This window comes from Panicum virgatum, chromosome 5N (genome assembly GCF_016808335.1).
Source record: "Panicum virgatum strain AP13 chromosome 5N, P.virgatum_v5, whole genome shotgun sequence".
NCBI lineage: Eukaryota > Viridiplantae > Streptophyta > Magnoliopsida > Poales > Poaceae > Panicum > Panicum virgatum.
This window is the reverse complement of record NC_053149.1, coordinates 57,954,393-57,974,010: the sequence shown is the minus strand read 5'-3', so window position 1 is coordinate 57,974,010 and position 19,618 is coordinate 57,954,393. Positions and strand designations below refer to the sequence as shown.

Below are 19,618 nucleotides of genomic sequence, written 5' to 3'. Positions count from 1 at the left end.
AACGCTCATACGACAACCCCTGGCTTCCAACATGATTTCGGTCGCCACCGCTGAATTCAACAACCCCCTTCGAGCTTGCCACTTGCATCGAGCCGCCCCGCCAAGCCACCGTTAAGGCATCCACCGGTTAGCCAAGATGGGTCTCCACCAACGACACCTCCAAGAAGGTAACGACGCCAATGGCGCCGCCGTCGCTCGTCCCACGAGTGGACAGGGTTTTCACCCAGAGAAACAACGCCGCAGGGACGGGCTCCAAGATGACGCCCACAATAGGGGAACGACGCTCTCAGGCGCCGTCGTCATCGCCGCCGGCAGGCTTTCGCCCTGAGAATCCCGTTCTGGCTGCGTGCCCACATCCCGGCAAAGCACAGTAGCATTCCCGGGGCTGGCATTGCCGTCGTGCCTCCCTGCACCGCGGCCATCTCGCATCATCACATTGCCTCCTCGCAGCCTCGCTCCACTACCGTCAAGCAGGCCCCAGGCCGCCGCCAGCCGCACCTCCATGGCACCGTCGAGGAGGCCACGCGCACCACGCCACTGCGAAGGGCCATGCCCAGCAGCACGCCGCCGTGCGCGGCCGCAGCCTGCTTTGCAAGCCTCTTGCCGCCGCCGCCCCCACCACGCCAGCCCGTCGCGCACCTCACCGGCCGCGTGCTCTGACGTGGGCTGCCGCCGGACAACCGCGCCGACGATGCGCACCCGCGCGCCGCTGCCCTGCCGTCGGGCAAAGCGACGCCGCCCGACGCATCGAGGCCCGCCGGGCACATGCCGGCCCCGCACCGCACACCCCGTCGTCGTCGCGAGCATCCTCCACAGCTGCAGCTGCCGCCAGATCCAGGCATAGGAGGCCTAGATCAGCTCAAGGCGGTGCCAGATCTGCAGACGCCCCGGTAGTAGCCTTCGCTGGAGCCGCCGGCCATCAGCACCCCACGGCCTGCCTCCAGCGCCCGACGAGGATGGAAAAAAGAAGGGGGAAGCTCCCCGCCGCCGCAATCCTTGCCCACGAGCGGGCTTCCGCCGAGGAGCTCTGGCGGCGGCAAGGCAGGAGCTAGCGAGAGGTGGGCTGGTGGCGCTAGGGTTGGTGAGCCGCCCGTGCCGCCCCAGGCCGGAGCGACGCGAGGACGAACGCTGAGGTTCCAAATTGGGTTCCGAAACTTTTGTCTTCTTCTGCTTTTGGATATGAGTATGAACCGAATTTGATTGCTTCACTTGAACTCCAAATTCTGTTGCGTTTCACCACTCGAGTCGTAATTCGTATTGAATATAGCTACTCCTGTTTTAAATTATTAGTCGTTTTGACTTTTCTAGGTGTATAAATTTTGCTATACATCTAGATATATATTATGTCTAGATGCGCAGAAAAAATTATATATCTAGAAAAATCAAAATAACTAATAATTCAGGTTGGAAGGAGTAGTAGTAAAATTGAATAATTAGCGTGCAGTGCTCCAAAAATTGGCCTGGCTGTCCACGAAAAGCCTGACCCGTTTCGAGTCCATAGAGGCAGGATGCATTGTGGGCTGAATGGGCTGAAACGGACCGAGTTTTTTAGAGCTAGCGGGCTGATCCATAGCTAGTGGTCTGATTTCTATGCATGGCCAAGGGCGCGGAGCCGAGGATGCTGTCCGCCGCGCGTCATCAAGCACAAAAGCAGGGGCGCCTGCGTTCACCTCCGTCCGCGCACCTCTAGGCTCGAGCAGCACTAGCTCCTCGACACAGCGCCCGTTGTTTGCGCGATCCACTTATTCCTCGCTCCCAATGCATGCCTCGCCATTGACACCTTCTACATGTCCGGGCTCCTGGCCTCCCGTTCTACCGCTTGTTTCTCTCTCTTCTCCCTCCCCCGTCTCCGGCAGGCGCGCGCTAGCTTAGCTCTGCTCCACCCGCCCCGTCGGTCGGCGTTGATGCGCGGCGAGGCGACGCGGCGGCCGTGTCATGAGGAAGCTGTGCCCGAACCTGGACCGCGACGACTCCCTGGACACCGTGCTGGAGGTGCCCATCCCCGATGAGATGCTCATCAACGCCCCCGGCGCCGACAAGCGCCGCGGCGCCGGGGGCGCCAACATGCGCGCCTGGCTCAAGAACCAGGCCTTCGACCGCGCCACCGTCGACGGGGCCGCCCCCGCGACCGCCGAGCTCCAGCTCTTCCTCAACGTCGTCGGCTCGCCGCTCATCCCCTGCCCCGTCCCGCACGACCGCGCCTTCAGCCGCTCCATCCGCGACTCCTCCATCGTAAGCCGCCCATCGGCCATGGCGTGCACGCTTCGCTTCTGTTACGCGCGCGCGCATCCAGACCAGAATCTCGGAGAACAACTGATCCGGTTGCGTGAACGATCCATTGCAGCAAGCGTCGACGGCCAAGTACATCATCCAGCAGTACATCGCGGCGACGGGCGGGCAGGCGGCGCTGCAGGGGGTGCGGAGCATGTACGCCGTGGGCAAGGTGCGGATGTGCGCGTCCGAGTTCCACCTCGGCGACCAGACCGTCACCGCCGCCCAGGGCCGCGCCGAGGTCGGCAGCTTCGTGCTCTGGCAGAAGACCCCCGAGGTCTGGTTCTTCGAGCTCATCATGGGCGGCCACAAGATGAGCGCCGGCAGCGACGGCAAGGTCGCGTGGCGCCAGTCCGCCGCCGATCAGTCGCACGCCTCCCGCGGCCCGCCACGCCCCCTCCGCCGCTCCCTCCAGGTAAATAAGGCATCCGGGCACTCGCAGCCAGGCATTCGCGTTCGGCCAGATGCATCTCCGATCGTGCTCCTCGCCGTCTCGTTGCAGGGCCTGGATCCGCGCTCGATCGCCAACCTCTTCTCGGACGCGGTGTGCATCGGCGAGAAGGTCCTCAACGGCGAGGAGTGCTTCATCCTGAAGCTGGAGGCCGGCGCGATGACGCTGCGGGCGCGGAGCGCGCCGGCGTTCGACATCATCCACCACACGGTGTGGGGCTACTTCAGCCAGCGCACGGGGCTGCTCATCCAGCTCGAGGACTCCCACCTGCTCCGCATGAAGTCCGGCAAGGGCGCCCGCCGCAGCGAGAACATCTTCTGGGAGACCAGCATGGAGTCCGTCATCTCCGATTACCGCTACATCGACGGCATCAACATCGCGCACGGCGGCCACACCACCGTCACCCTCTTCCGCTACGGCGAGGGCTCCGTCAACCACAAGCGGAAGCTGGAGGAGACGTGGACGGTCGAGGAGGCCGACTTCAACGTGCACGGCCTCACGACGGACTACTTCCTGCCGCCGGCCGACCTCAAGAAGGACGTCGACAACCAGAATAAGTGATCGGCTAGTGTTCGATTGATTGTTGCTATCAGTCCAGGACATGAAATTCACCCAGGCAAAATTTTTGATAGGGGTGGCGGTAGTTCTATGTTCTTCCATTTCTCTCCTTTTTTCTGATTGAAATTGCAGAAGATATGAGCATGCATGTGTTCTTCCAGAAATAGAATTACTTAATGATTATTTTTAGGAGAAAACATGGTTACATCATGTACAGAGTGTAGAAGCTATGAGGGGTGGGAGTTTTGATTAAATTCTTCGATTTTGGTTGGCAATTTCTGTCAAACATTTGATAGTGTACCAAATTGGTTTCATCCTTCACTGAACTCTTCAACCGTGATGAGCTGCTTTCATACTTTACACTTCTGTATTCCATGAAGCAATCTATTCAGTTCTGAAACGGTAGAGCAGCACATATCTCGTTTAGTGCAGGAAAGTCATTAAACGGATCAGGGATGCTAGATTACTGTATTATTACCAAAACATTCAGAAACTATACATACTCAGGTACCAAAGTTTTGGGAACAATAGATTGCTATTCCTAACATCCTCTGAACTTTTGCAATGTTGCAAGGAATTCTATGCAGCAAGAGGAGCCGTGAAGACACGGCAAACCGATGCAAGTTGGGCAGAACAATACATCACTATAATAATTCAACTGTACCATTCTAATGCAAACCAAAGAAGAAAACCAAAAGGTGGAGGGTGCTGAGGTTGTTGAAGCTTCAAACTCGGCAAGAATGCTGCAGTGACTTTTGAGTTCCTTCAAAAAGATCAAGCAAAAGTGTCTCCAAATCCTCGGCTCTATACTTGATGTAACGATCTCGATGCCTTGATCCATCAAGGAGGCTTGAATATCTTCCCACGAATGTCCTATAGGCCTGTATAACTTTCAGGGATATTGAAATCCGGACATCATCACGAAGTTGGTCGTCTGGGACAGACCATGCTGTCTGAACTCGATAAACCTCTTCAAAGGACAGGTTGAAATTTTTTATCTTCTCCCTGATGGTTTTGCGAGAAGCAGCATCACCAGCAGCACACAAGCCATCATCACTCAGGTAAGAGAGGACATTGTTCCATGACGCCCTCTCATATCTCATAGCTTGCTGCTGAAACTTCCTGTTGTGGATCCGGATCCAGTCATCACCAAGAAAACTTTTGAGATCCGAGTTCTTCACTTTCTGGACCATGTAGTGGATGTTGTTCATCATAAAGATGTTCTGCAACCGATCATCTCTGTACAATCTAGACCCAGCTTCAAGATTTGCCTCCAAAATGGCAGCAACAGACTGTAGATGCAAAGCTGTTGCTGTGAAATTAGGACATGTGTTTGCCATCACCTGAATATCAGAAGCAAGATGCAGGTGTCTTCGATCTGTGTCCTTGAGAAGTGAATCAAGAGGTTTGCTGTATGCTGTGAGAGCCCTTATGTAGTTCATAACATACTTTGTAAGTGGATGCACTTCTCCACGAGCCACTGCATTTGATGAACTGTATGATTGGATGGCATACTTGAATTCTGCAAATGTCTTTCTTGCAGATTCTCCCAGTTGAAGTAGCACTTCATGATACTCATTCAAGATTATATCATCATATCCTGATTCAAACAGGGATTCAGCTTCAGGGAGAAGATCATTCAGGACCTCATACATATCGAGCAAACGAAAAAGCTTTTCCGTTTTAGGAGGACCAATTGCTACAGATACATAAAAGCTCAGATGTTGCATGACTGAGTTAAATGAAATCTCATAGAAGCACGAGTCTGCAGTTGAATCTGTAAGTTCACCAAAGACATGATTGCTAAGGCGCTTCTCGCTTACAAGGTAGACTCGGATAAAAACCCTCATTGCTCGGTTCCATCTCCTTATTAATGTATTCAGTTTGTACCAACTTGTGTTCATAAGCTCTTCTATACTGAGCTTGTTCAGACGAAGAGACCCAAAGTACTCATCTATTGCATTCTGCCGTGAGTTTATATAAGCCTGGCAACACTCCTTATCATAGCCATTCAGGAACATAAATTTAGCAATGGACTTGACAGCAGAGAGTGCACCAGGTTGAATCAAATCAGGAACAAAATGTTCCGGTCCTCCAATGATATCATTTGGTGCTGCCTTCCCTTCTGATTGTTCCTCACTGAATGAGCTGCTTGAGAAGTCTTCCACACTGCCATCCTCTGTAGAGCGAAAAGAGAGAACTTCCTGTTCTAATGGCTGTTTGTAATGTGTAAGAAGATAAACAAATTCCTCTTCAAGCCTTGCCATTGCCATTTCAGAAAGGTCATTAGCATACACAGTGAGTTCATTCAGCTGTTTGGCTTCTCCACAAGGGTCCAAGCCCCTTAACCTTTCAGAAAGTCGTCTGATTTTGTACAGCACTTCCAAGTACTCAAATGAGTCCTGTGGATCATGGACATGCACGGAGTTGTCAAAATCCAAAGTAAGGATCTTCTTTCTCAATGCCTTAAGCGCATGTTTAATATCACATATCTCACTGTCTTCTCCCAGAGTGATGTTTGAGTATTGCTTAACCAACTCTCCAGCCATCATGTTATGGACCTCCCCTGCTTCATATGTTTAACACAAAGATCAGGTCTAATTCCAATATACTTCAGACTTGATAATTGAATTTCTGAAAGCTACTGATGCAAATAGCTAAATATAATAAAAATCATAAAGTGCTGAATAAATGGAAGTAAGCAATTGAACATTGATCCAGAAAAAACAAACATGCTTTTCAAGCAGAACATCTTTGAAACTTGCAAGCACAGACATATAAATAGCAAAAGAGACGTAGAAATTGAAAAAAAAGGTAAACAAATGTAAATTCACAGTTAAAGGTGATAGGGACTAATTATCCTGTTGGTCTTCATGTAGTCATTTCCCTTTTCTCTCTTCCTTATTTCTTTCTTAACAAAATCAGTGGTGAAAAAAATTGATCATATAAGATTAGATTCCACCAGCCCGATGGTTTAATAACCCAGTTTGTTCTGGGTCAACAGCAAGAACAGGACAGGGTCCTCTTATTTCGTAGAACAGTTTGCGCAGGTTCTCACACTAGCTAGAGGCTTAAAGCAGTTCTTGGGGGTAAAAATGCCCACACGAGCAAGAAATAGCTAAAATAATTTGGCCAAAAGCATCTGGTATTAAAGCGAGAGCGCGAGACCAAACTCGAGCAGATATTAACTGACACACAAGAAGCAATCGATAAGGAACTCTGCAAGAACCCCTCACAAAGCAAGGATAAGAGACTCACCGCCGGCACCGAGGAGCTCCCGCTCTTCGCGTACTCCGGCGGCCGCCAACGGGACCTCCGGGATCACAGATTCAGACCTCGGACCGAAGCAAGCTCGAGGAAGAGAGGCCGGCGGAGGGATGGGGAGATGGAAAGAGAGGAAGAGGCGCAAAGTGCAAAAGCGAGGAGGAGAATGGAATGCGATTATTGTGGGGGTGGTGGTCCGTGGAGCGGTGGAGGGGGTGTGGTGTGGAAGTGGAACAGTACAAGTCAAGTCAACCCGAGGGGAAGCGACGGCGACGGGGAGGGGAAGGGGGCTCTGCGTCTGCGGAAGACGCCGGCGAGGGGATGGGGACGGGGGTGCCGTGGCGCCCGGGTCTCCCGCTCTCTTGCTCTCTCGCTCGCCCCTGTTCCTGTCCGGTGCCCCGCCCGCTCTGCCTCTGCCTGTTCCTCTCGCCGAAGCAGGCAAGGGCCATCGCGTTCCGTTCTAACGGGAAACGAGACCGTTCCGTGGAAACGGAGAGGGGGGGCGGTGAGTTTGGTGGGATGGGAGCAAGGTTGACCAAACCGGTGGGAACCGGTCCGGTTTGACCGGTTACCGGTCAAACCGGTCCGGCCCGGTTCCGGTTTGGTCCGGTACCCAACCGGCCAAGATTTAAAATTTAAATTTAAATTCAAAAAATGAAAAATTCTTAAAAATACTTAAAGGTGCAATGAATCTAATAGTGTTAAATTTTCTCAAAAATTCGTTCATTTAGTATAGTTTGCGGGGATTTAAAGTTAAATCAAAAAAGAAAAAAGAAAAAAATGGGCCGGCCCATTAAAGCCCACCGGTTAAACCGGCCGGTAAACCGGTTGCACGGGAGCTTTTGAATTTGAATTTGAATTCAAACCGATCAAACCGACCGGTAAACCGGTCAAACCAGCCGGTAAACCGGTCGGAACCGGTTGCATGAGATTTTTTGAATTTATTTGAATTTGGATTTGAATTCAAACGGTTTCCACCGGATACCGGTCAAACCGGTCCGGTAAACCGCTACCGGAGGGCGGCGGTTTGACCGGACCGGTCGGTTCGGTTAACCCCGGCTTGCGCTCTGTAGCGAGTAGCGACTGCCTGTCGCCAGCTCTCCCTGCCCTGTTGTAAATGCCCCGGTCCCACCACTTTTTGGGGGTGCTATCACACCATCAAAGCGCTCCAGCCATTGATCTTACCATTTTTTTCTACGTTTTTGACTGGCGGAACTTTTTTAACTCAAATCTGAACAACAATCCTAACGAACCAAAGCAAGAACTTGGCGAAAACATGCGTCACCAGTTGACCCTCGCAATTTGCTCGGTACTGCATGTTACACCCAGCAAGGAAGGACGGCAAGAAGGAACACACAGCCATGAACCCGGGCTATTCCACTTCGACCTGGTACCACTGCACGGACCCGACATCGCCCTCGATCTCGAGCACGCACACGGACCTGACGAGGTAGGAGACGGCGTCGTCGACCGTGTCGAACCTGGCGAGGTCGGGGGGCAGCGCCTCCCCCGGCCACCTCTCCAGCCAGCCCTTGAGCCTCGCCTCCAGCTCCTCCCGGGACACGAACTCCTCGTCCCTGCCGGGCTCTATCAGCACGTACGTGTCCGACTGGATGTCCGCTCGCCGCCTCCGCGCCGCGCAAACCTGCCCGAGGAAAATGACGGTTACTTTCTCTGCAGTAGAGACCAAGTTACCAGTAGCTCGAGCAAAATCACTCCGTGGCAAGACTTGGACCTGGGGTCCGTGGCGTTGAATTCCCGGTGGTCGCTTCAACGAGGCCGTGGAAAAGCTCGCGGCGGCGCTAGCCGGGAACGCTGCTGCCGCTCTCGTCGATTGCCGGCGGGGCAGCAGCGACCTCCGCCTGCCTGCGTGGGAGGAGACAGGTCAGGTACAGATGCGCAGTGGTGGGTGTACGGAAAATGCCAAGAAAAAACTTTGAAGTGGTAGCGCTGCTTGACTACTCGTGGAAGAGCGTTTTGTTTCACATGCGGGACCTTTCCGGTTTCCACCATGACCCAGGAAGTCCCCGCCCCCGCCCCCCCCCCCCCCCCCCCCCCCGCTCCCCCCGGGGGGCTTTTTTTTTCGAAAGGTTGTCCGGGTCAAAAGTGGACTCTGTTTGGGTAGCCAGGTGAGGATTTCCGTGCCAAAGCTGGGGATCAGCGGAAACCTCTTTCCAAACGTTTCCATGCTGGAAGATGCTAAATATCGGAGGGTTTGATTTCTTTGTTTAGTCTGTGTTTTTCAAAGCTTACCTACTTCGGTTAACAACTGCAGGACGAAACTAATTTTCTTTGTCTTGCAAACTCCTGGTCAAAAGGGTTGTGCTTGTGCACACAATCAGTCCAATCACAAAGATATTATGCGATGAAATTGTAGCAGGGTCTTGCTAGAATAAAATTGCAATATCCCTCGGAAGTCGTCCTAGACTTTCAGCGATGCAGCTAAGTTACAAGTGTGGACAGTTTTGTATTATGCTGACTAGATGACTTGTTCAAGATGCCGATTAAAAAAAACTCTACAAGATCAGTCACCAATCCAGTAACAATCTAGTGTGCATGCATACAGTTTGTTAGTTGAACTACTATACTATGGCATGTTGATGTTGGCCCTTGTATGCAATGAGTCAGTGACTGATGCTTCAACAGGGAGAGGAGGAGAGCCATGGTGTGCAGTGCAGCGTGCTACTTGAGCAGAGAACAGAGGATAAGAGTGGTTGGGAAATTGACTTTACCGCTGAGCAGTCCGCCGGAGGAGCTGCACTCTGGCGGCCGGGCTACCGCCGCCGCCGCCGTTTCCATTCTTCCTTCGCTCAGGTTGTGTGGCCTGAAATCTTCTTTATCCCTTCACCGGCTCCCACACTTGAAGCTTGAGGTTATCCTCCGCTGCATGGAGATTGGTGACGAGAGCCGAGAGCGTCTATCTAGAGAGGTGGTTCCTTCCCAGTGAGGACAGATAGGGACATGCTACCACTGAACCACTAGTATCCAGTTACATTTCAACACACTCTGGCAGATGAGTACGACTGCAGGACGACTGTGCAACCCCTAATATCCAATTCAGAAACCAATTCAACTGGTATAATCCCCTCCACTATTCATAGCGCACGCAAGCTGAGGAAAAAATCCCGCATGCATAAAGTACTAAACGAAGTCTATTTGTAAAATTTTTTTAGGGATGGATATAATTTTTCGCGACGAATCTAATGATAGTAATTAATCGATGATTGGCCCCAGTGATGTTACAGTAACCATCCTATAATCACGCGGTCAAAGATCCCATTAGATTCTTCAAGGTTCCTAGCGCAAGGGGTTCTAGAGTTGATTTTGTAAATTGACTTAGTTTGATACCGTAATTAGCGGTCAAAGTTAGCTAAGCGCTAGAAAACCAAACAGGGCCAATATGATGATATGATATGAGCACATGCCAACTTGGCAACTTGTTCATCGTTGGATGAGCAATGAACCATGAACCATGGTACAGAATCTATCAAGTACGACTCGTGCTAACAACTACCTACTAGAAAACAACTCGTTTCTTTAACCTTCCAAGGTCCGAGTAACACCATGACACACTTGTGTAGTCTTGCAAGTACAAACAATCACAGACCTTCATATGCTGAGATCATTTGACTAATTTTTACTAGAAGGCTGTTTGCGGTCTCATCCTTCCGGTGTGGGGATGTCAATTCCTGGTACCGGTGAAGGGATCCGGTGAAATCTGTAAATAGACCATCAACCCCCACAGTGTTTATCCAGAAATCATATTCAGCGTAGGGATCCTGATGAAAGTTGAAGTGCAGGAACTGGTTCTCATTCCTGTACGTGTATGGGTGTACCTGCACAACAACAAATGAACAGACTACCATTTAACATGTTTCGGGGTACATATTATCTGAAACACATTCTGTGGGACAAACCAAGTGTAAGAAAGGTGCGCATAGCAAAGTAATAATTTGCTCCGCATGTTATTTGCATCAGAAAGTTTGCACTGTAATGCACAGCTAAACACAGGTTTAATGAGAGCTCACCAAAGTGACTATAATTCAACCAGAATTTGACTAAACTAGACCACTTATTACTGGGGAATGGAGCGCATTCCTCCCAATTCAACACATAGGACAAGGTGAGGATCAGGACACAGCTGTAAGTAACCTTAAAAAAAAGAGCTGTGCTTTGTTGAAGGTGTTGACAGCTACGTGACGTGTTGTGTCCCAACCCAATTCATTCACTGATTGGCCAGAGTTTTAGTTGATGTAAATGATACCAGAACTACAAGGCAGCCATGACGTTTAATAGGATACTTCTGGTAACTGGTGACCAGATGCATTTAGATAGACAAACCTAGAAGACAGCAGTTAACAAATGGAAGTTGGTCCAACTAGCATCGATTACTCTACAACAATCCATGTAAAATCTGAACTTAAGATAATTGCAATGGTTACAAACAAATGGTGTACCTGTAGATTATGAGCATGTGCCCGCGCAACAAGATCACTTGGTGGCATCAAGTAGTTTCGTGCAGCTGGAACAATGGTATCTTTCCATGGACCAAGGCCTACTACGTATTTCCCAATGTATGCAAGGTAGTCATCTGAAGTGATTTCCCAGTATGACTGCAAATGAGAAATGACATACATAAGTATATCCAAACTCCAAAGGTGTTTTACTGAAGTTGCAAAAAATGAACTCCAAAATCTCAGGGATTGGTTTTTCTATCCAAGCTGTTTTTCTTTCTTAGCATTGGTTCAAAAGGGTCAGAGACACTGTTACATAAAGGTTAGTACCTGGTTCGTGTCTTGTGTTCTCACTGTTATATCATCAATCAAAAATACCTTGGGAGAGTCAATCAATTTTGATACATGTACAATGGAGGTAGGAGCAAAAGATTGTATAAACAATGGCTGCTTCATCCAATTCTCTGACATGTATTGACCTTTGTATCCATATTTAAGCAAGGTATCCACAAATTTGTCCTCAAACTTTTTTCCGTCAGCCCACTTCACCTGTGCAAAGTAACACAAACTCATTATGTTACACCAGAAATTGAGAAGTTAGATCCTTACATTGTGATGGAAAAATACAATGACGAAGTTTTGCACTATCCAGCTCATCATAGTCAAGGATAACTAGTTAAGACATATCAACCACGACATTGGTGTCACAACTCGTGCCAGAAGACGGAAACATAACAGCAAATTGATCATGTTTGTGATAAAAAGAAACTCTTTTTATGAGACATAAACAAGATATAAAGCAATATCTTCAGTCCTGTTCATTTGGTAGATAACGGTTACTTTGATATGCTATGCAACCAGCAGCTGTTACGATCATTCTACAGAACGTTCGTATATAACTTCTAAGCAGAAGTTTTTGGTGGCAGTGACATAACTAGAGAATACCGCAAATCATAATGAAGTGCATATTTCTTCATAAGAACAAGGGGACTTACATGCTTGTTGATAAAAACAGGATCTTTCATCTCTGGATATATGCCGACAGTTCTGTCTGCGTCTAGGGCAATTGAAATGAATTCTTCAAACGTAATGATTGTAAACATACCTGCATGACAGGAAAACAATGGATTGCTATTGTTAATCCCCAATCACACTATTTCATGTCAGTTCATGGAAATGAGCTCATTATTCAAGTCAAACACAAAATAATAAAGCTGTAATTGTTCTAAATAAACTAGGGCTTCTTAAAGGAAATTGATTAAGAACAACTATGCTAAATCAACAAATAAGAATCCTAGATTTTATTAGATGATGGGAAGAAATGTTATTGAAAAAGGAGCCAACAAATCACATCCTATACATTTCTGAGCTCTCTAATTAAATCAACAGAATCCCTTCCAAGAATATTATTGCACTCATATAGCTACTAAGCTACAACAGGGTATGTTCTTTACAACGAATAGAAACATATCAAAATACTCCCATGAAGAAAAAAAATGATAATATTTTGCCAGTCAAATGATGAAAAATTAATTGTTCCAGTGCATTGCCATGTTTTGTAGGTAAGCAGCAAATAAACCACCACCAGCAGGGCATTTCAGCAAATGCATGTGCCAATAATCGCTTCAAGGATCCTTAAAGAGCAACAGCATGGTCGTCGAAGATGAAGTATCACATGAACACAAATATAATAAAAAAAATGCAAAGGGTATCCATACCATTGTACTGTTGATCTCGGAACGAGTATCTCTGCTTCACTTTAAGTGTTTTAAGTTCCTCCAGTGTGAAGTCCACTGCAAACCAAAACTTCAATATTAGTTTAAATAATCAAGAACACTTATCATTCTCATTGCACCCATTATAGCAACATGAAGTTGAATCTTTCAATGTATTTCCTGTAAATAGTGTTCGAGTCCATTAACAAAACACTTATCATTCTCATTGCACCCATTATTATATCTGTATTGCTTAATTACTTTTCATGCAGGCATGTAGCAGATATTTAAATTACAATGGCAACAAAATGAGTGAAGGAATAAAGGTTGGTTGTAAGATGCAAACCTACAAACCATCCAGTAACATTAAACCACTCCACTTCATAGGTTCTTCTTCGATTGGCAAACTCCTTACGCTTGGCAACATCAGTTGTTTCATCAAGTGTAACATCATGAAAACAGATCAAGGCCCCATCTTTGCTAGCAAGGATGTCAGTCTCTATAAAATCTGCACCTTCCTCGATAGCCCTCTGCAATAGGATTTTTTTCTCTGTTAAATGTAATTTTCATTTTATAATGCCATATTGTTTGTACACTACAAAAATGTATAAACTTGTCATAATTCAATAGTCATATGCAGTGATCAATATCTGCAGGCCCTTTAGTGTTTAGGTGTATCTGCTTATGAAAAAAATTCTTATTCCATTAGCAAATAGAAAAATGAAATCCTGCTACAATTATACGTGATTGCAATTTTCTGAACAGTACCAGGTATGCAGCAGCTGTTTCTTCAGGAATTTCCCCGTTTGAGCCACGATGAGCAATATTGTATGGTCGAAATGTCTGCAAGGGCCTTTTCTCTTCATTCTTCGTCTTACTTGGTAGTGGAAAAAGAGGTCTAGCAAATGCCAAATGTAATAGTAGCAGAAGAAAAGGAGGCACAAAACCTGTCAGGGATGTTGATGCAGATAAATTAGAGATACACCAACCTGCATAATGCAAATGCAAGTAGAGGGAAAGTTTAAAATGTTCTTTTAGCATATTTGCATGCTTTTTAGATATATGCGACCACAAAACTATAAGATCATATTTGTGCTTTTTTGTAGTTCGAAGAGTACTATTTGATTGTAACATTCGCGAGAAACACTTGTAATTGTATTCCGCTAGTGTGTAAACAGGGTCATATGTAACACTTCTACTATAATTTTTCGAATCAATACATGGGCTAGAGCAGAATGCTTCAATTTTGAATGAGGGTATATGTAAACTATTAGCTACACAACACAGCTTAAGGGGATATGTAATTCAGAAACATTAATCATGGTTCAAATACACATCCTGTCAGGGTTGTCAATCAAAGATATGCACATCAGTTACTCATTGAGATCGGTTAAGAGATTTAGCTTAGAGCTGTGTGGATAGAATATGCAAGAATGTCAATTGCTATATGGAGAGAACGTTGAAGAAACAGCATTTCACTTGTTCTTCAACTGCAACTTTGGTAGAGCTTGCTGGGGCAAGATTGGCATGCAATGGAATCAGAACCTTCCATTCTTCAGAATGATGAAGACAGCTCAAGAATTAAACAACAACAGTTTCTTCATGGAGATTTTTATTATAGCTTGCTGGAATATATGGAAACAGAGGAATGCTTTGATATTTGAAGGCATCAGGCCATCCATCAACTCATGGACCTTCCACTTCGTTGAGGAGGCCAAGTTACAATCTCACAGACTAAAAGATAACAGTAGAGAGGAATTCCTGAATTGGGTCAATTCTGTACAGTAGTTACCATGTGTAGCATCTGAAGTTTCTTTTTTTATATGGGGATCATGCCATCCCCATGCTTTGTACAGTTTCTTTTTTACTTATTTTTATTAATATTAATATATTACCACAGTGGGGGTCTCCCCCGCTGTACAGTTCAAAAAAAAAAAGAAAAAGAAAAGAAAGAACAAACCTAGTTGTCACTGCCTTTGTTTTCTACTTCTTTTGCACATGCATATAAGAATAGGCATGTTTGTGCTTTGGAACCTTAGCCAATGAAAGATTCCTTGCAGTTTAAAAAGAAAGAAAAAAAATCATCTACATTTACTTTATAGTTTTCTTTCTTTTCTTATCTGTCATGCAGTCATGCTCCTCCATCCACTGTCTACTTGGGGTCATAACTCACACCTATCGAATTTCATTACCTCACAAAAAATAAGTTTTCGAATCGCGTTGAGTGTTGATTCAGAATAGAACGTGCGATTCAACTCTTCTATTTCCACATAGGGCGGCATATGAAGTCAGAACAAGTCTTAACACATCAGAGTATATCTCTTCAGTAGTTCAGTGTGAAATTAGTACCATGATCTAATTTGCCCCCATCAACCCATCAATTCCCCTATTAAGCAGCCTCGAAGGCACCAAATCCACGTTATACCCAATCCAGCCGTATCAACCTCAGAAAGGCATACCAAATACACACAGCATTAGCAATAGATAGGCAATTCAGAGCAAGCTCATTCTACATCCAACTCAATGCCGCCCCCCTGAAAATTCTAAGGCGATCCCACAAAGCTAAAAAAAATAGAGAACGCCCAATCATCTACAGCAATCAGTACAGAGACACCGGGTTTATCAGATCGGCGGGCAGTTGCCGAGCACTACAGCGATCATTCGAAAATCAGGAAGAGCACGCCAATCTAGGAGAGGGTCACTTACAGATAGAAGGGCGCATGGTGCAGCGGTGCTCCCTCCCCCTCTCGCCCACACTCTTCTTTCTCCACTTCCCTCCCCCAGCTCCCCGCTATATGTGAGCGAGCGAGGCAGCGAGCTACGGTTTCCGGGGAGAAGAAGCGGAGACGGCGTGGCTCCTCGCTCCGTGCTGTGCGCCTGTGCCTGTGCCTGCGCCTGAGCCCCCCCTCCTCTCTCCAGTCTCCACTCTCTCCCGCTTTTTCTTTCCGTCACGCCATCACCCCTCAATCGCCATTACCACGACGGAACGGAAGCAACTATCCAGCCAATCAATGCACGCCCCAACCAATGAGATCGCCCTACGGCTGCGGCCTACAACCAAAGCTACCGTTCACTGACAAGTGGCCACAACGTCACGCTGCTTCTCTGGGGCCCACCCGTCTGTGAGAGTGAGTAGACGCGTGCGGTTACACGTTTCCGGCGCGGCTGACGGAATATTCTGGGGCATAACTCCGATCGCGCTGACGAACGTGGGAATCTGCTGCGGTTTCTGGGCTCCCGCGTCGGCCTGCTGCCTTTCTGCGCCTGCATGGGCTGAGCCTGCTCCGCACGGCCCGCGTAGGCACCAGGTTCCATCTGCGGCCCACGTTCTCGGCCCAACAGCACCCGTCCAGAGCCCATCGCCATTTCCAGCGTGTTCTCGGCTTCTCGCCGCATCGCCGATCTCCCCAATTCCCCCTCGCCTCTCCCGTCGATCCCACAATCGCGCCGACCCCGATGGCATCCGCCGCCTCCTCCGCCGCCGGCGCCGGCAAGTCGCTGTTCCAGGGCCTCCGCAGGTTCCTTAAGAAGCCGTGGGAGATCACGGGCCCCTGCGCCTCGCCGGAGTACCGCAGCGCGCTGCCTGGCGCGCTCGAGTACCGCGTCAAGTGCCCGGCCACCGTGCGCGATGAGCGCGACAAGGCCATCGTGCCCACCTCCCACCCGGAGACCGTCTACGACATCAAGTACTTCGTCCGCGACCGCCGCCGGAACCGCCCGCCCGTGCGGCGCACCCTGCTCCGCAAGCCCGACCTCGAGCGCTACATGGCCGCCAAGCAGTTCGACCCCACCAAGGACTTCCCGGTGCCATACGTCAACACCACCGTCGAGGAGGACGACAACACTTTGGGCGGAGGCTACCAGAAGTGAGCCAGGTGAGGAGTGTTGTTTCGTGCTTCTCTTAGATCTGTGCTTGCAGCTAGGGCTTCGTCGTTGCTGGTAGTTACCCAGATGTTCATTCTTTGCGATTAGAATCAGGTTTGCGATTAGAATCAGGGATATATTCATGTTTGCAAAACGAGCTATCTCGCGAGCCAGTTACCCAGGCAGAGTACACTTGAATTGCTGCGTGACGCCTATGTCGTGCTGCCTGATACTTGCATATGGAATAGCTAATTTGGTAGGCGTGCAATGTCATACAAGGCATAGTTTCATATCAATCAAGCTACAGAACTTGACATGATTACAGCATTAGTATTGAGATAGTATCTTTACAGCATTAGTCTGGATGGAGGGATGATTATCTGTTTATGCTAGCTAGTAATTTGATATATGTCCTACATTCTTAATTCAGTTGGTCAATGCTTGTGATTTCTGTTGGCGTAAGCTTTCACTGTTGAGTTGTCATTTTCATTAAGTTGAATTGCTTCACTTCAGTCTGTCACTCTAGGGAACCTCTGTTGTTATATCTTATATTTGGGATTTGGTACTTGTTGTGGGAGGGAATTTAGCTTGTGATGTGTACTGCAGTGACAAAATTGTAGCATAATCTTTCCACATCAGATGAACAATTTTCAGAAACTGGAATATCTGTTTAGGGAGGAGGGGGGTCACATGTTGCTCTTCCATGTTGTGCAAAAAGTTTAAATATCTTAAAGGCAATAGATACTGTCACTGTTTGGGTTGGTCCGGTATGCTGATATGTAGCGTGCTGATTTTGCTCGCAAGAATCTCAAAACTTGTATGTAGTATGCTGATTTTCATCCACCAATGAGGAAACTTCATATGGAGGTCAGCTTGCATGATAAATAGTCCATCAGTTGTCAACTGCTATCATTGTAATATGCTAGTCAATGAATAGGCAATATTTCATGTCTTGTGTTCAGAATCTCTGGCGTTCGACCTGCTTTTCATGTCAACTGCAGTATCCCATTTGCTTTCATGAATAACCTCTTGGGATCTTTTGTCAATGCTTGTCATGTTAGCATAGCAATTTTAGCACCACAGCAAAGTGGAGTCTATTTTCTGAAGTTTGCACACATTTACATTGGGACTTTGGGAGCAATGCAGTTGCTATTTATCCTTTTTTTTAAAAAAACTTTTAGTTCCCAATGAAACTAGACAGTTTGAACTACTAGCTGAGGTTTGGGCCTTGAAGGTTTGAACTATAGCTATCCCCATGGTTTTTATGGCATCGCCTAGGCGTCCAGGCGAGCTCCCAATCGGGGCGTCCTGTACACCACGGCCTTCCTGCCTATGGCTTTGCCTCGCACAGGAAGTCTTCGCCAAAGCGTCGGACGGACGCCACACAAGCGGGAGGCGGATGCGCGCGCAGGGGAAAAGGCGATGCACACACGGGAAGGGAGAGGGAGCGGTGCGCACGCGGGAAATCGTGTGTGTATACTCCCATGGGCACGCCCCCTAGCTGCAGCGCCAATTGAGAGCGGAGGAAAGGGAGGAGAGTGGGGGAAGAGAAGAGGGTGGCAGTGGGACCTAGAATCCGGTGGCGCCCTGCCTCCATCAAGCTGCTCCCGCTTGCACGCATCATCTCCTGCTGCTACTCCATGCCTACACAGCCTTCGATCGTCGTCTTCCGCCTCTCTGCTGGTACTCCCTCCCACAGCTGCATCACACGGACATAGGTTCCTCTGTAGTGCTGTTAATCTGATATATAAGTAGATAGCTTTGTGTGGATGTGATGGTGTCTGCCGGATGCATGTGCTTGTTGTTCAGTTACCTACTTGCTTAGGTTTGTGCTGTTCAATTATAATTGAGGATATGTGTATGGCCTCGCAGCGTGCCTAGGCGTCCAGAAGGGGGTGGTTCACCGCGCCTCGCCTTACCGCCATAAAAACAATGGCTATCCCAGATTTGAACTTTGAAGTGTGGAAGTCATGCCTAATTATTGTCCTCTTTTATACGGTTATGTTGCAAGCAAGGTTTTAAAAAATGCTAGACGCTAGGTGAACGCTAGCCTATGGTTTAGAGTTTTTTGTGATTAAACGTAGATTAAACGTCTTTTGTGATTAAACGACACTGTGATTAAACGACACTGTGATTAAACGCAACGCTAGGCCAAAGTTTAGAGTTTAATCAAGATTAAACGTAGTTTTAAAATGTTTTTTAAAACAGGGGTTGCAAGAAATATTACTGATTTGTTGCTGTTTTGTTTGGCAGGCATCTACGTTGCTGTGCTCGAACTCCCATCTTGATGTTGAAGCCCATTTTCATTTCTATTTTTAAATATCCCTTTTTCTCTTGTTCCCAGTGAAAAGTTTCTGATTGTAAAAGATGATGGCTGCAATAATTTGGCACTTGTGGACCTCAGCGGATGCACCTTTCTTGCAAGTTGAATTCCAAAACTCTGCAACCTGATACGGATGTTATGACTTGATGCAGAAGGTTTTTGTTCAAATTATAGATATTAAACTATCACTATATCGGATTGTCCTTTCGCTTAGTCTAAGTGGAACTTACTTCATGGTATTGCTTGTGCCAATTAGAAAATACAAGTCATGGTTTAGAAAAGACAAGAAAATTGTGAGCGAAGCACCGACCAAATCTACGTAACAATCGAGCAGTAGGTGATGACATTATACTGTCCTTGAACTATCACACCTACAGCAAAAATCTGCACATTTTAAGCTGGTTGAAGTTCCCGGCCCTAGACATTTATAGAGTGTTTGGCATAACTCCAGTTTCAGAAAAATAGCTCAAGAGTAGCACCTCTACGTTTTTACAACTCTACTTCATCAACTCCAGGAAAATTAATGTGTTTGGTTGATTGGCTGACTCCGTCTCTAGATAACGGGAGAAATTACGAAGAACCGATTGAATGGGCCGAGTCTTGGCCGACACCCCGGCCCGACCAAGGGCCTGCTAGCTGGTCCGGCCCGCAACCTTCCCAACTCCCCTTTGATTCCCTAGCCAAGCCACGCCCGCAACATCTTTCTCTTCTGATTTGG

The 19,618-nt window shown here is 47.7% G+C and overlaps 3 protein-coding genes and 1 pseudogene across 4 annotated transcripts; 2 read left to right on the top strand and 2 right to left on the bottom strand.

Annotated features, from left to right (window-relative positions):
- Positions 1-1,144: 1,144 nt before the first annotated feature.
- LOC120674241 lies at positions 1,145-3,599 on the top strand. The gene is made up of 3 exons (XM_039955386.1): positions 1,145-2,232; positions 2,345-2,686; positions 2,774-3,599. The coding sequence occupies exons 1-3, from the start codon at positions 1,936-1,938 to the stop codon at positions 3,281-3,283; spliced, it is 1,149 nt and encodes a 382-aa protein (XP_039811320.1). The 5' UTR covers positions 1,145-1,935; the 3' UTR covers positions 3,284-3,599.
- Positions 3,600-3,720: 121 nt separating this feature from the next.
- LOC120674239 (exocyst complex component EXO70E2-like) lies at positions 3,721-7,003 on the bottom strand. Of its 2 annotated transcripts, none has more exons than XM_039955385.1 (2): positions 6,539-7,003; positions 3,721-5,846 (listed from the first exon to the last, which is right to left on the bottom strand). In XM_039955385.1, exon 2 carries the CDS (start codon positions 5,830-5,832, stop codon positions 4,006-4,008), a length of 1,827 nt encoding a protein of 608 aa, XP_039811319.1. In that variant the 5' UTR covers positions 5,833-5,846; positions 6,539-7,003; the 3' UTR covers positions 3,721-4,005. The 2 variants fall into 2 exon arrangements, with proteins under 2 accessions (XP_039811319.1, XP_039811318.1); XM_039955384.1 differs by having other exon boundaries at positions 3,721-5,849; positions 6,539-6,851.
- A 716-nt stretch (positions 7,004-7,719) lies between these two features.
- LOC120674243 lies at positions 7,720-15,680 on the bottom strand (annotated as a pseudogene).
- Positions 15,681-16,095: 415 nt separating this feature from the next.
- Positions 16,096-19,088, top strand: LOC120674277. The gene is made up of 2 exons (XM_039955431.1): positions 16,096-16,588; positions 18,831-19,088. Exon 1 carries the CDS (start codon positions 16,170-16,172, stop codon positions 16,581-16,583), a length of 414 nt encoding a protein of 137 aa, XP_039811365.1. The 5' UTR covers positions 16,096-16,169; the 3' UTR covers positions 16,584-16,588; positions 18,831-19,088.
- Positions 19,089-19,618: the final 530 nt, after the last annotated feature.

Coding starts and splice junctions, on each gene's coding strand:
- LOC120674241 (XM_039955386.1), top strand. CDS start 1,936: ATGAGGAAGCTGTGCCCGAACCTGGACCGCGACGACTCCCTGGACACC. Junction 2,233..2,344: donor CCATCCGCGACTCCTCCATC/GTAAGCCGCCCA, acceptor GATCCATTGCAG/CAAGCGTCGACGGCCAAGTA. Junction 2,687..2,773: donor CCCTCCGCCGCTCCCTCCAG/GTAAATAAGGCA, acceptor GTCTCGTTGCAG/GGCCTGGATCCGCGCTCGAT.
- LOC120674239 (XM_039955385.1), bottom strand. CDS start 5,832: ATGATGGCTGGAGAGTTGGTTAAGCAATACTCAAACATCACTCTGGGA.
- LOC120674277 (XM_039955431.1), top strand. CDS start 16,170: ATGGCATCCGCCGCCTCCTCCGCCGCCGGCGCCGGCAAGTCGCTGTTC.